At 31.1% G+C, this 17,195-nt stretch overlaps 2 protein-coding genes across 2 annotated transcripts; one reads left to right on the top strand and one right to left on the bottom strand.

The window, feature by feature from the left end:
* The first annotated feature begins 208 nt into the window (after nucleotides 1-208).
* On the top strand, nucleotides 209-1,084 carry LOC119676270. The gene has a single exon (XM_038087507.1). The coding sequence runs from the start codon at nucleotides 209-211 to the stop codon at nucleotides 1,082-1,084; it is 876 nt and encodes a 291-aa protein (XP_037943435.1).
* Nucleotides 1,085-6,982: 5,898 nt separating this feature from the next.
* LOC119676269 lies at nucleotides 6,983-10,402 on the bottom strand. The gene is made up of 4 exons (XM_038087506.1): nucleotides 10,357-10,402; nucleotides 9,526-9,796; nucleotides 7,717-7,898; nucleotides 6,983-7,605 (listed from the first exon to the last, which is right to left on the bottom strand). The coding sequence occupies exons 1-4, from the start codon at nucleotides 10,400-10,402 to the stop codon at nucleotides 6,983-6,985; spliced, it is 1,122 nt and encodes a 373-aa protein (XP_037943434.1).
* Between the last annotated feature and the right edge of the window lie 6,793 nt (nucleotides 10,403-17,195).

Raw genomic sequence — 17,195 nt, 5'->3', positions numbered from 1 at the left:
GAGTGTATAAAATTGATTGGCAAACGAGTGGAGAAGATCAGTTGTATTTTGAATTGGAATTGTAACGGCTGCAGAAACGAAATTAAAAATAATTAAATAAAAAATTCAAAAAATAGAAACTAATTAAAGGACTTTGAGTGGCAGTGAAAAGTGGAATATTAAATGAAATTTTCTAAATAATAAATAATATATAAAAAACTAAATAAAAATGCGTGTGAATTTCAAATTGTGCACCTTAACCATACTGGTGGCTGCAGTAGCAGCTGTGCATGCAATAGAAACGGATAACACGACTGGGCGCAGCACATTGTTGGATAATGGGTTGTCTCGCACCCTTAAGCACATATACACACATTGCGCTGAAAGCGATGACATATTTTGGTGCCTCAAATTGCAAGGTACCAAACTGCTTGGTCGAGCACTGAAAGTGCAAAATATCAAGATAATTGATGGAATTTCCATTGTGCGGAAAACGGATAACACGACACGTATTGGACGTGCCACAGAATTGAATTTGAGTAATCGAGATTTGGAGCACTTGTCAGCGAAAAGCTTGGATGCTTTGTTGTTCGAAAGATTCATTAATTTTGTACAGAGCCGGCAGGTACAAGTAAGTTTTCCGCGTTTGCTTACTCTGGGGCAACACAATAGTCAAGACTTAGTGACAGGTCTGTTAAATTTGCTAGCACCGTTCATGGACAATGAAGTCGTCGAAGGACGTAAGAAGAAGGATAGAAAATATTTGGGTCCATTCATTGCCGCTGTTATGCTTAAAGCAGCCATATTGAAAATGGCCTATCATTCAATTGCAATTGTGGCAGGAAAGGCGTTGATTGTGGGTAAAATAGCACTCATCATTAGTGCTATTATTGGCCTGAAGAAGCTAGTCTCCAATGAAAGTGAGAAGACCACATATGAAATTGTGAAACATCCGCAGGTACAGCAATCGCACACGTACTCCTCCAGTCATGCAGGCGAGTATGAGAGCGGACACGAAAGCGGTTCATATCATCGCAGTATAAGTGACGCGGCTGCTGCACAGGACAAGGCGTATCAAGCTTGGGTACCCACAAAAACGTCATAAAAGCGTTCGAGGCGTTTCTGAAAAATGCAGTTTGCAGAGGTTGGCGTGCCACAGAAGTGGCGCGTGTTGCATGCAAACTTAAAATAATTTTAAGAAAACTTAAACGTAACAAGAAAACAAAACGAACCAAAGATAAATGCAACATTTTAATTGCTTAAACATTAAACATTAAAGAAATTAATCACCATTAGCATTTAGGTTAATTATTACAATGTGCAGCATTTGGCTTGCTTAACTTAGCTTAAGTAAAAAAGTAATTCTTGAATTTCTGTTTAATTGATGAAAAATAATTTAATTTTTTTTTGTTTTGTTGATAATGCAATGTGAAAATATGAATAAAATTCTTTTTAAAACTAAAGAAATCCTGTAGCTTGTCTTCTTCTGAATTCCTCATCATCATGTTCTGTGATTTCGTAATTATAGTGACTATGTTTCGGTTTCTCTTCTGCTGAGATGCTTATGTGCGGCGATGAATGGCTTTCCACACTGTGCGTTACTGACGGTGCATATTCGACGGCGTGATGTTCATGGCTGGCTGCTACAATTTTGGCGTAGTCGTGTGGCATACTGCGGTGCCACCCGCCGCCATGACTATGTCCGCTATCACTTGTAACTATGACATGTTCTGGACTGCTACCACTGCTTCCACTCGATCCCTTTTTGAGACTGCCCTAAAATGATACTCTAGTAGTGCAGATTTTCACTGTTTTATACATATGGTGTAGAAAGGAATAATTATTTTGTAAAGCATGGAATTTTTATAGAAGTTGAGTAGTTGGAACTTTTTTGTGAAGATATAGAATTTAGTTCTTTATAAAGAAATTCTAAATAAATTTGATTTTTATGCGTTACATATAGCAAAGCCTCAAATACTACTTTAAAGCAAATACAGATAACTCAAAGCCTGGCTTTAAGAAGACTGTTTAAGATTCCATGGTATATTAGATCAACAGGCATACATCGAGATCTTAGGATTGGTTCAGTGAAAAAATATATCAGAGACAGAGCTCTAAAATTATTCACTAAACTTGATACGCTACTTAACCCCGCCCTAATAATCCTCAAGTCCACTTCTGGATTCTCAGGGAGATATGCTGATTAAAGGTCCGTCATCAACTAAAAGACAAATAAATGATATGATTTCTTAGCCTAGTTAAAGCCTAGTGTGAGGTAGTGATAAGCCCACCAGCCATTATTGAGTAAAAGTGCGTAATAGCACTAACTCAAGAACAAGAAGAAGGAGATTAGAAACTATTGTATTTAATAGATAAGTTTCAAATAGTGCTGAATTGCAGCTGCAAAAATTTTTATTTATTTTTAATTAATAAAAATTGAATTGTTCGAAACTCTCCAAAAAAAATTAAAATGAAAGTAACAGTGTTTTTGTAATGTTCGTTTCCGAGGCATATTAAAACAATAAGCTCTATTATGTCAGCTCTATGCATACATAGAATTAGCTGCAGTGAATTTTTTTCCAATTTTTTTCAGAAACATAACAACCAGATGAGCAAAGATATTTTCTGGTTCTGCCTGAATTTTGAAGGTATAATTTTTTGGTTGAATATTTATATATATCCAAAGAGCATTACATATACTATATGTTCCTAAAAGGCTAAATTCTGCCATCAGTACTTAGCAACACTGTTTTGGTCAACGTTAGAAGGCAAAGAAAGCCTCGTCACTTTAACCAAATGAAAATTATTAAATTTTCTTTCTTTCTCTCAATTTCGTGACCATGACTGCGTGTATAACTAGCTAGTCTGAAGAACTATTCTTTGTTTAAGAACTAAAGCGTCAGAAATCTGCTGGGGCATGTTCAAGATCATGTAGGGTTAAAAAAGTTTATTTAAAATATTTTGTTAATTAACAAAATTTGCGAGCGAGAGTGATATTTAAATTATTTTAATGACACACCTTATTATTATAACATGTATTCTATATTAAGGAGCAAACGTTTTTCTATACCATATAAACTATTGTAAAACTATAGTAAGAGGAAAATTGACTTTTAAAACATTTATATATTTTTGATCAATATTTGAAGAAACGATTTACCAACATCAGTCTAGATATTTGTTAAAATATAAATAATGACTTTAATACTATCAGTATCAGTGGATCCATAAAAAAGTGTATAAAAATGGTCATCTTTCGTAAATTTAATAAAAATTATTTAGAAATAATTTTAAAAATAACATAAATTAATATTCGTATTAATTACATTTAGAGAGTTGATATTTAAAACTTAGTTTATAGCATAATTCCCTATATCTTGGATATTAAAATTTCTGCAAATCCATAGCTAATTGTTTTCTGTGTTATACATGAAGACCAACTATTTTGAAGCTATATAAATATTGTATACTATATATACTATATATATTTCAACCTTTCTTGTCATTCTATGTTTTTAGAAAGTTCCATTAATTTTAGATTTATCTTAATTGATATCTTTCTGGTCATAGTTTTTTCTTTTCAGTTATTTTTTTTTATTTTGTTATACTTTCTATACAGAAACGAATATTTCTTTATAGTTGCATATTATTTTCAAATTACACTTCTACACCATACATTTGCATAAGCTCAATTAGAGATAATTTCATACTCACCAACAATGATACGAGTAGTGCTATTTTGGCCATAACGAATGCAGCACCAGCAATTAAAATAACTTTACCAAGAAACATTTGGGCCACAACAGCTATCATCGCCATACCGCCCATCATAGCGCCACCCTTGTCCTTGTCCTTCTTTTTGCGTCCTTAAAGCAAAAGTTTATGAGTTAAATACCAATATATCCTGGCTTTCAATGTTACTTTTTTTGATTTTGGTTTTAGTTTTCTTTTTTTTTGTTTTTGTTTTCTTTTTGCTTTTGGTTTTGAGACCTGTACTAATAGCTTCAATTTTATCATCTACAAGACCATTCAAAACACGAACCGTACCTTCTTCACTGCTATCATAAATATGTTGAATAACTGCATTCGCCGCTGATGGACTGGTAATATCATCAATCGCATTGGAAATGCCGGTATCCAAATGTGCATAAGTAACTGTTGGAGGAGGCAACTGCAGGCGTATGGAACGAGTTTCAGCCAACGATAGTAACTTCTCGCCAATTGCATCACTGAATGAACGTGCCACATGTCCATAGTCGTCCCTTGGTGTTTCCGTCACTGTTGCTTCCTTTATTCTTCCACTTCTTTTCTGCCACTCCAATGTTTCATTATCATTCAAAGTGCGCTTTTCAAATAGAATGAAATCATTGTAGTACCACGTGGTATTATCCTGTGCTGCTGCATCCAATGCGTTGACTAATTGCATTTGGAAGCATTTCAGTTTTTCTTCACTGCCAAAGCACTGCGCCAATGAGCGACCAATGCTGCGAGCTGAGAACTCAGCACCTGGTGTATTATCCTTTGTTGTCGTTATCGTCATCGCTGTGTATCTTATGAGTAGCAAGCATTGTAGTAGTAATCCTTTGTGCGTTGTTGGCAATATTTTTAACATTTTTCAAATATTTTCTAAATACTTTAAATTGATTTTATTTTATTTTTTTTTTAAATTTATTTATTTTTTTGGCACTTTTTTTATAATATATTTTTAAACTGTTAAACACTCACTGAAAATAAAACTGAGCTCTTTTCCGTTTGCTAGGTGGTTTATATATCTACGGTTGGGATACGCCCACCGCCTTTTAATGTCAAAAGTCTCATTTAGTGCGTCTGCCTAGAATAGTTTTTTAATTTTTTAATACTTTAAATATTTCTACTTTTACAGTTTTTGGTGAAAATAATTAAGTTGTTTGTCAAAGCATGGCATACACTCGTATGGGTTCATTGATAGAAATCTCATTAACCGAATTTCTGTATTAATTAAACCTCGCTACTATTGTTTTCTTTACAAGTGATACACTACAATTAGTTTTCATAATTTTTTGGATACTAAATATTTCTAGAGTAAGTGCATACGTTTTAGAATATATTTATAAATACTTTAAAGTTTAATTAGTAAGAGAAGACAGAAGGGAATAGACCCATAGACATATAGTCAGTGTAATTATGAGTATATACTATTGAAATGGAATATAATTTAATAGATTTAAACTATATTGGTATAGTTTTCTATTAGATTAGAACTGATTATCATCAATATCTGACGCATAGATCGCCATTTGGAGATTTTAGTGAGAGAGTTCCAGGTTTATTGACTATTCTATATAGTTTTATTGATTTATTGTTTTATAATAAATGTGATATCTTTTTTATATTTTTTAAATTCATTTTTAATTAAAGTTAAAAAGTTAAAATTATGGTTTAAAAGTGAATCTAATTTCATTTTTATTTAATATTATTATTATTAATAATTTCAAAAATAATCAAGTTCAAGTAATTCAAAAAAATTATTGTGTGAAAATTAATATACGTCAAAACATACCCTAATATGATACCCTAATACATTCCAAAAGAAGGCTTAGAATCAATCGTTCTCATAACCAACACATAAAGTATACTTGAATAAAAAATGGACTTGGTAACCGACTCTAAACCCAAATGCTTTTAAGCTAAAACCTTTGATCCTTTAAAGTAATTGAACCCAAGTTCTCGAATGATTTCAGATAGTTATGCCGTTTACAATTTTTATATATATATCTGCAGTATAAAAAAAATCTGCAATTCAATTCATACATCAGTTAAATGAATTCTTATTGTCTAGGAGCGCAACGAACATACGTGTCGACAAGTTATGTATATATATATATATATATGTACATGAGTAAGTAGTTATAGTGTATATTGCTATTGACCTCTCATATATTGGTTATACCTTATTATTGTTCAGTTTTTACTATCAGTTCATTTATATGGTTAATTGAATTATAATTTCAGTTAATGTGTATTATTGATTAGCCTTAAAATTATATATATACATCTAAACATCTATATAAATATATAATATATAATGCAAATGTTGTAATATATATTATTTGTATATATCGTAAATATTGCCATTGACCTCTCATATATTGTTTATACTTCAAAATTGTTTATTTTTTAATATCGGTTCATTCATACCTCAGAAGCTGTTCCGTTTTTTGTCGATTTTGATATAATTTTGTAGTATTTTAAAGTTTTAAGGAGTATTCAGGTCTAATAATTCAAATATTACTAGTCTTTCTATATTAAATATGAAATATTACTATGTCGTAAAAAATTATTTTTCGTGATTTATTTGGAGCTCTTTATAAAATGTAGTGCTCTGCAACTTTTCTTATTGCCCTTTTTATGGCTTCAATATTAATTAAAAATATTTTTAGTATTTCTTTGAAGTCAAACTGAAGTCGTTTACGGTTTACTGAAGCTTGAAAATTGTCTTGGTGTAAAGGTATTTAACATTGTCACTGAAAAAATCCAAGAGAACGGAAGACTTTGAGTTTTACTTTCATCGCCGTTTGTCATTTTTGGGTTAAAGGTGAGTGCCACGATTTTTTGCATTGACTTTACTACAAATTTTGACTGACTTCCGTGGCACTTCAAGAAATTGTAACATTAAGACAAGTGCAATAAACTCACAAACAAATTTGAGATAAGAAAGTTGTTGATTGCTGATAAATTTGTCAAGTTTCTAATTGATTTTCTTTTGTAGATTTAAAAAATGAATATTAAAGCTAACAAATATGACTAACATTTATTATACACATACATACACCACTCATAAGTTCAACAAAAAAATTTTTATAGCAGAAAATTAAGTAAAAGCGCACAAGATTTTTAGAATTTATTTACTTAAAGTAAAAATTAATTTTAATAATTTTAATTACGTTTTTAGGAACCATATATTCATACAGAAATAATAATTTACGACTATTTACAATAATTTAATAGCATCCATTTTGAAGCTTTAGACTCTCATATCAACTACCTTCCAGCCCAAGCGCTCTGTTGTCTTGAAGTTATGCTGTTGTGTTTCTCCCTCATCCTCATATGCACTGGGCCCTAGTTTTCCATTCGTATTACTGCGTACTTTGCCACTCCTGTCCTGCATTAACACTTGCTTTTCATAATCATAGAAATGATCTGGAACTGTGACGCTTGCTGATGTTGTACGTGCTATATTCTCTCGTGGCTTATCAAAATTCACTTTACGGTCCTGTCGTTTGTATGGTGAGTTATGATGATATTCATCAACATCGTATTGATTGTAAACAGTTGACTTGCCTGGAAAATAACCACCACTGAGACCATGCGCAGCTGCATGTGCATGTGCATGTGCATGACCATGACCGTGAACAACTGGTGGTCCAAAAAAGCTACCAAATCCACTGAATCCACCAAAATTTCCCAAAGCACCCAATGCACCGCCAACACCTAAAAAGCTGCTCACATAAATTGCCAACTTTGCGAAGAAAAGCGATTTCTTCAGCAGTAGACAAATGACAGCGAAGAGTAGAGGCACCAAAGCTATCACATTGAACTTCAAGCCAAGCAGAAATGGCAGTAAATACTGTTTGGTTAATAGACGTGCTAAGTGTGTGAAATATTATGGAAGAAAGAAAGAAAATACACCCGTATTTTAAATTATTTAAGCCTAAAAGTTGACATTGCTTTATTTTCTGTTAAATGTGTTTTGCTTACCCGTGCTTGGTTCCTCATAACCGAATTGTCTTTCATCAACTGCTGTGTCCAGCACAAATTCAGCTAAACTATTTGCATCTGCCGTGGGTCCAATTTTAAACATAAGTCCCGGGTATAATCCATCCATATGCCATTCGAGGCTGCGTTGACCAAGTACAGCACCAGCATTTTCTAAAATTCCTCTGAAAAAAAAAAAATATTGCTATAAAATAATATAGTATATTACAGTATGGTATAGTATATATGCTATATATATAATACAGTGTATAAAAAAATAAGTGATAAGTAACTTCTATCATGAGTTTTTTCAAAAGTTTTATTAATTGATTTTTTAAATTGAGTGAAGCAAATATTTGAAATCCAATGCTCAATAAGAAAATTTTTGACTTTGTTTTATTTAAGTATTAATCTTATCAATTTCATTTATTTGTCGACTATATCTTTTTAAATGTACAGCAACATTTTGAACAGGACTTAATTATGTTAGCTCAAAAAACAAGAGAAAATTTTTTATCAACAGATAGATGAATTAGTACCTTCATCTATATAGTCAAATTTCCATAACTCAAAGTACCATTTTGCAAAGAGAATGTTCGACATATTAAGACTTCGAGTTCAAGAATTGTGTGTAATTTGCTCTCTCAAGCCTGTTGCATACTATTAAGTTCAAACTATAGAATTTTTGAGTAAAAGAAGTTTGAGCTATGGCAGTTCTATATAGCTCTCGCATCGATTTTACTGTATTATCTGAAACTTTCACAATTATTTTTATTGAATAGAACACTCCGATCTTCGGTGTTTTTGTGAAGCTGATCAGGATTAATTAAGGCTATTGAAACACATATTTTAAAGAGCTACGTAATCTTTGAAGAGTAACTCAATTGATAATAGTTGCAACTAGGTGTAAATTTTATGTTCGCTTTAACACACGCCTTAATTACCACTTTAATAGCTATTAACATGCTTAGAACATCTGTATGAAAAGCACTGAGCTTTAAGTGTAATAATTTGACTGCAGATGTAGCAAAGCATTGACGCCAAAGAGAAACAACCAGACAATAGACAAAGCTACTTTGATGTCTAGTAGAGCGTTTGTTTCACAGATCTCGATTAGAAAACAAAGATAGATTTATCGAATCTTCTTGAATTCATTTGGAAGATTATGTGGTTTTTCAAAAAAAAAAAAAACACAAGCAGCAAAATTAATACAAGGTTTAATATAGCCCATATTCCTCTGGAAACTTTTAGAGCAACAAAGTGGGCGATAAATCGGATGAAGCGAAGCATTGAATCCAAAGCGAAACAATCAGACAATAGACGAAGCTACTTTAATGTCTAGTAGAGCGTTTGTTTCACAGATCTCGATTAGAAAACAAAGATAGATTTATCGAATCTTCTTGAATTCATTTGGAAGATTATGTGGTTTTTCAAAAAAAAACACAAAAAACACAAGCAGCAAAATTAATACAAGGTTTAATATAGCCCATATTCCTCTGGAAATTTTTAGAGCAAAAAAGTGGGCGTTAAATCGCATAGCATGAAAGTGTTGATATTTATATCAACACCCTCGCCTTCAACTTAGTTTAACCTTATTTTGATCAAAAGTCAAGTTATTTTTAGCTATAAAAATTATTTCACACTTTCAAAATATAACTGAAATATATGAAATGGAGGAGTCCATTTTTTTTTTTTTGAAAATAATGAAGTCATCAACAACAACCACAAATATTAAAGTTCAAATATCTCCAGAATTTAAATGCTAAAAAATTTAAATACCACCAAGCAATAGATTTTTCTATTATTGCACACCTAAAATCCACAGGATCTGTGTCCAATATATTCACCAAAGACCGTGCCGCAATTTTGTCATCCTTCGCAGAGACAACATCATTCAAAATTGTGACATTTTCCTTTTCATCGAAGCGTTGCAGGAAATTTATAGCCGTGCGACCCACACATTCCGTAAGGCTTGGATGTTTCGCTTGCCGTAAACAATAGTTAAATTGCTCCAAATTGTTGTTCTTGGCAGGTGGGATTGCATCCGAATTGAAAATGGCACACACCAAACGCAAATGGAACACTTTTAAACCGATTAAGAATAATAAAATTTGCCATACACACCCACGAAAAGTTTTTCTAAATACAAACATTTTCTATGCGTTTACGTAGTGCTGTGGGATAGCCGCGATATGCACTTTTCAAGCTTTAAAAATGAACTAAAATATTTTCGACACTAAACAAACAAATTTATAATCTATGCAGAACTTATATCATCAAAAAAATTTCGGTTTTTGTCCGTATGTGAATTTTGTTTTGGTCAAAATCATTAGAGTGCGTAATTCGCATTCGCGGTAGCGTATCACGCGGCAAGCGGGTCATGAAGCCAAACTTTGCAAAATCCCAGTAGAGAAAAATCTATTAGCGAAGCGAAAACCACAAACGGAAACTGTTAGGAAGACGTCATAAAACTGTGCCGCGACTGGTGCGGTAACTTCTCGGCGTGTAGGCCACGGTCAGCACGGACGGTAGCGGGTGGCTATGTTAGACTCAACACCCGTGTGAACTATTTTGACTTTAATTTTCCGCAATTTTTGTTATGTTTTTCGCATATTGACCTGACTTAACACGCATTATGCAAACCTCGCAGATTACGTATTCGATTGAGATGTTGTGCAATATCTTCCATATTTCTCAGCGATATTAACCCAGCGATGTGTGACTGACTGCATTTTGGAGCTGCTAAATGTGTTAAGCATAATTTGTATCACAGACAAAAGGGCGGATGTGCATTAATTATATGCATTTGAGTAGATTAAACTTAAAAGAAGTCACTAATGGGTCATAAACATGGAAAATTAATTTCATTTAATTTTCTTTATAGTTTATTATATGATTTTTATAATACGGTTAATTGTTTCGTCACTAATGACAGAATAACACTTGCATTAAATAAGTGACGATTAAGTATTCACTAATTAATTTCATTTAATTTTCTTTATAGTTTATTATATGATTTTTATAATACGGTTAATTGTTTCGTCACTAATGACAGAATAACACTTGCATTAAATAAGTGACGATTAAGTATTCACTAATGAATATATATTTTACCTTCAAGCAGAGTTTTAGTAACTGTGCATATGATATGGAGATTAAAATAAAAGTATAATAAAGTATATAGTATAAAATATTATAAAGTATACAAATGCCTCACAATATGGCTCTGTTTATTTATTTTATTTAATCTATTAATATCGATAACTATGTTTCCATTTGTAATTATTGGTATATGTGGATTAATACCGATAAAAAAAATTTCTAAAACAAGACAAATCTATAATATCTATAATATTCGTTTTTTAAAAATTTTTGGTTTAAAGATAGTTTAATGTAATGTAAATACTTCCACTTGCTACAGTTAAACTGGCAATTAAACAAAAATACCTGAGCATAGTCAAGCAATACTGGGCTGACGAACCCCAATGTCAGATTTCTAGGTCTAATTTAGGCAAGAAAAGAACTAGTCAGCTACTTTAACTAAGACGGAACCTGCTCAGCACCACGGTATCTGTGCTGACGGGACACAGATCATTTTCCGCTATATTCCGTTTGGCGATTACTGACGAGCGTGCCCAGGCGTGGCAGCGGGAAGGAATCTTTGTCTGGCTTCAGCTGACAAGATGAGATTTCACTAGATTTTGGTAAATATCCATTGTCTCAACTCCTACGATTACGCTATTTGGAATTCCTCTCTATTGAAAATTCTACTCGAGCACTACTCTCCACGTTGGTTCCAGTCGGCTCAACGCTTATGCTTTTTAGAATTTTGTTCATATTCAGTCATTTCAATGCTTACACCTTTTCGAATTATGTCTATTCAATCCGCTTCAACTCTTTAATTTAAGAAATAAAATACAAAAAAAAGACAGAATTGTCTCTTTTTATTTAATTCTTATACCGAACCCTGTTATATATTCTGATTTATACTCCAGCTATGGATATGGCCGGAAAGGTCGTTACAAGTGGCCCAAACTGCAAGATGGCCCAAACTATAGTTATTATTTAACTCGTGAATTAACTTAGACACACAGAATGTTGTAATTGGGTTAATGACTTGACTGACTATGAGTGTGAGTATAGGCCATATTTTACTAAAGTCCATGTTGGGATTAATTGTCAATCCTTAAAGTTAGTAGAAGAATTGCTGAGGCATTTATGTTTTAAATACTTTGTCTTCAGATTTTAATAAGAAATTCACAAACGTATTTCTGTTACTATTCTTCACTAAAATAAATTTGTTATTATGGAACGTAGTTACCGAGTGTTTCCGATACTGAAAGTAAAAAGTATCATCTTATCCGAAATGGATTACCTGAGAATATTATCAGTAACTGTAAAATCACTTCTTATCATTTCGAAGATCTAGTTCCAAAATGGTTCAATAAAATTAATACTGCCATAAATAAACAATATTAACTATTTGTATAATTATGTTTTCTTAATCATAATATAAAATTGTGTTTCATTTATATCTGTATGAATTAAAGCGTATTAGTTAATACAGAAAAGTGGTAATAAAAAGCTTTTAAAAGCTATTTAAATTCACTATTTTTTATTGCAGGAGGGTGCGAGGGTTGAGAGGGTGTGTGCTGATACAACAGTCAAAATGTTCACTCGGAAACGTGTATTGTCAACTGATGGCATCACAGTTGCCTCGGAGAGGAATGTTATATTGTTATTATTTGTTGTTGTTGGTTGAAACAGAGTATTCAGGATGATTTAGAATAATAATTAATCACGATTTCTAGAGAGCAGTAAACATTGTAAAATAAGCAAATACTATTTTCTTTATATTATTGAAAGAAGAAACCAATAATTATAATCTACAACGGCTACAACAATCGGAATCGGTTACAGGGACTTTTAATTAGTCTTTCAGTTTCAAGATTGAATGCACCTAAGTAGAAATAATTTAAAATTATAGAAATTTTGAGTTGGCATTGTATTAAACTATTCCTTAACATAACTAGGAATTCACTCTTATAGATATTGTAGAGAAGAGAATGAGACCTCAAAATAACAGCTGTGAGTTTGTTCGACACTAATTTATAAACGCAACTCATACGTAAGTGTATATCTCTTTTTAAATAAAGAAATAGGACTTTGTAATGTTTGTATAATACTACAATTTATAGAAAAAGTTGGACTTGAAGAAATATTCTAAGTTCATGAAGGAGGCATAACATAATATCTCTTAATCGCAGTGCAAATTGCCTAAATAATATGTTCTTCATGTTATGGCGTTTATTAAAAAACTATTTATTATAAAATTAATTTCAAAATATATTTAAAACACCCGCATGTATATCGTTGAACTATGCCTAGGTTGAATTAATCCCAAGAATAGGGGTTGTCTTTTTAGCTATATATATTAGACCATTACAATTTTTTTTTTTTATATTTCGAGCATATAAATAAATACAATATAATTTATTAGAGCATTGATGTTCTGTCCTGTGAAAAGCCTTCTATTATTAATGACTGAGTGGATTAGTTTCCTTTCCGCTGGCAATATAATTCTGGAGTAACTTTCTGAAGCAACTTTTTTGTCTGACATATGCATTTAGTTATGGCTTTCTTACACTTAAAGAAGGCAATACAAGATATTGCCTTTCAATATCTTACTTAGAGTTTGAATTGTTTATGTTTAGCTAAGAAGATATTGTGCTGCTCTGCAAATTATATTCTAATTCTGAAACAATTTTGCCTAACAATCACCTGTAAAAATCTTGTTGTAGTATTCAATTGATTTAAAAATAATTTAATGCCTTTTGTATTAAGTTTTTTTTAATTCAACCTTTTTATAGTTTTTTATAAGTTTAAGATTAATGTCGTCAGCTGTCGCTAATGATTTTTTACATATTCCACAAACTAATTGTCATTAGCAATTATTTATAATTTTAAAGGGCTCTTAAACAAATTATTTACAATATATAAACAGTTTACTCATTAGTTTATTTCTATATATTTTTCATTTTTTAATGGATGGACACTTACTTAACCAAACAATATTTTAATAACTTTATATAGAAATTTTTAAATTATGTAAAACAAACTATAAAAATCAAAATTTAATAAATTTATAATAAATCTTATATATGATTGAAAACTAATTTTTGAAATGAAATGCTTATTATTTCATTAATAAATTAGTACGTAAATTAAGTTTATTTTCCGACACATTTACTGCTTCAAATTATTGCATACTTTCAGGCAGGAAATATGGTTTTCCTAAAGCGGTACTGCCACACTGAAATGTAAACCTAATTTTGTTAGTTTTAAGTATTTTAATTTATAAGTTTTTGGAGTTAAAATAAAATTTATACCAAAACTTTCTCCTTGGTTAAATTAAAGTCTCTTTGGTCTTACCAAAATATTTCTACTATCCTTGTTGTGTGCGGAAATTTATGACTCCAAAGCTAATTCTGTTTTTCTAAAAAAGGGGCAAAACCATTTTTATGCGGATTCTGGTTTGGTTTGAATAAATCTCGTATATAGAGCATTTTTGCGGCTGAAATTTGACCAAATTTGTATATTGCGAATTACGTTTTTGCTGAGTTAAGTTTATCTGTTGAAATATCAAAAGCATTTTGAAAAGTATTTAATGCTTTTAAGTTGAATTTGATTTAAATTTATGGCTTGATAAGTCAGAACAACATTCCAGCCCACAAGTAACTTTTTGGTTTTGCTATTCATTTATTTTATATTTTGAAACAATATTTTAAATTGAATTAAATTATGGAAATATATATAATAAAGTTATCTTCTTAAGTATTTAAACTTTAATTTATTAATTTATTCCAGATAGTGTGAATGCGAATGGCCGGCAAAGCATCATCAAGCGCTGTTATAGAATAGAATAAAATTTATTGCATACAGGGGCCTGAAATTTTATAAAGAAGCCTTTAAGCTATTTTTGCATATTGAGAGATCTCATGACACATTCTAGATAAAATCTTAAAATATAATATAATAAGAAAGGTTTATAAAAAACTACATCTACTTTCTTTCTTGGAATCAACCTAAGCTCTTGGTCAGTAAATTTTTCGAAATCATTTTTAGCCTAAAAGGTGTGAAATTAAATTATAAGTCTTAATAGACTAATTAAAAAATTGATTGCTGTTTTGGGATATTTCAGTTTACTAACCTGAATAGATTAGATTAGATTATGCTGGCAGACCAAAAAGGCCACGCGTAGACCATTAAGGTCCATTGCTATACCAGATCAGATTGTCTTATTTTAGCGATTGTATACATAAATTAGAATGTGCGTTTCGTTAACAAAATTTATAAGGATTCCAACAGAAACTTCAGGTATATGCTCCAGTCCTGTAAAACTGACAGCCTTCAAGTATTTTTGTCGAGTTCTCAAGAGAGCCGGGCAATTACACAGTAGATACTCCAGAGCTTCCTTTGCATTCGGCTCGTTGCATTTCCCACAAGCATCGTTGTGAGTTAGGTCTAGTTTTTGGGCATGTGATGCGACCAGACAGTGACCTGTCAACACACCAATTAATGTTCTACAGCTCCTTCAGTTAGACGATATAACATCCTTGGTGTACTTTTCTTCGTATATGTGTCTACACATGATTCTAGCTATTCTACAGGTGGTTAAGTTCCGCACCTTACCTTTGCTCTCCTTGTCATGTGTTTGTCCAGAAGTTTATGTATTTGTTTTAGAGATCTAAGTATTTCGGTCGTTTGTTCCTCTGAAAGTTTTGCGCCATTTTTAGGAATAGCATCAACTGTCTCATTTCCCTCTATGCCTTTATGACCAGGAATTCAGTACATACAAGGTCTGCGGTTGCAGGCTAGTCTAGCTGTAGCTTCCTTGCATCCTAGAACATTTTTGGATGACTAATCTGAATAGAACTCATGTTATTCTTACAATGACATATAACATCTCTGACACATCGAACATTCAAATGTAGAATACGAAAGTGGTTATGAGAAGTAAAAAATGTAGAAATAAAAGGAAAAAAGCGATTGTGTAGATTAGTGTTTCGGATTAATAAATCTTAAGAGTTTAAGAATGAAATAACGAGCGTTGTAATAAAAACACATTCTCCATAGTTCCATATAAATTTGAACTAGTTCACATCTATAAATTGACATTAAGAAAATTACTGTTGATGCAAAAGATCAAACTGAGAAAAACTGTTCTATAAGAAAATCCAATATATTGCAATCTTCACTCAAAATTGAGAACATTGTCAGTATAATAGAATTTATTTAATAAAATATGATTAATACACAAAAGGTACCTATTTATAAAAAAAATTTTGCGTTTGAGTAAAGGTATTTTTGACTTTAACGAAAATGTATATCCAGCATATAATCACCCGATGTTGTAAGATTCCATAATTATGATATATATATATACCCATATGTAATAGGTTGGTTAGGAAAATAAACAGGACTTTCAAGCGTAAAACACATAATATTATTAACAATATCTACAAGAAACTGTAGAAACAATAAAACTAAGTGCATTGCTTTATTTTTATACTTCCATCAATTTAATGAAAAAAAAGTGATTACAAAAAGCAATGAAGTGCTTGTTAAAATCATCTATGTATAAATTTATGATATTAATAAGAACTGTTGAACTCAAACTGATTGTAAACATATTTATTTTTAATATTACTAATGTAGAGCAACGTGGTGAACAATGATGAGTGCACTAAACGGATATTTCAAATTAAAAAAATCCGAGGTTTAATCCGAGTCCCGATTTGGATTTTGTTGACAAGATAGTGTAATATAAAATTTATTAATATCTAATTAAGTATAAATATTGGTGGAAATTATTAGTTGATTTGTTCTAAATTCCTTGGAATTAATTAAATTGATTTAAATTAATTTTGACCTTTATTTACTGGATGCACGAGCATTAATAGAGCAGATTATTCTCTTTCTGGTAATATTAGACAAACTTAAACTCTTGCAAAATGGTAATTTTCTGTGTTCTCACATCATATCGTTCTTTCAGTATGGTAGATATAGACTGTCAGAGGTGTTCTTTCACTTCTTACTCACTATAAGTGATCTTAAGTGGAATACCGTTTTATGTTGCTATATCCCAAAAATCAATAAATAGATGAACTTTTATTTTTCTGCTATGGGCTGTAGATACTCGTATTATTAATATATTTATATTTTTTTACATATTTGTTATATATTTTTTTTTTATTATTTATTTACTAAATGTAAGACATATATGCAGATCTTTTTCAGTATTCCTGAGAATTGGTTTGCATTAACACCAATTTTATTAATAATTTATATCATTAATAATTAATATAGATATAATAAGGTCTTACTGTATATAATATCATTCTAGAAATTAATATATATCTTTTTTACTTGTATAAGTTTCTAGATTTCATGTGTGCCTGTACTATCATCTTTACGAAATT

The sequence above is a fragment of the Teleopsis dalmanni genome, chromosome 2, assembly GCF_002237135.1.
Source record: "Teleopsis dalmanni isolate 2A chromosome 2, ASM223713v2, whole genome shotgun sequence".
In the NCBI taxonomy this organism is placed as follows: Eukaryota; Metazoa; Arthropoda; class Insecta; order Diptera; family Diopsidae; genus Teleopsis; species Teleopsis dalmanni.
Note: the sequence above shows the minus strand (reverse complement) of the source record. Positions and strands in the feature narration are given on the sequence as shown.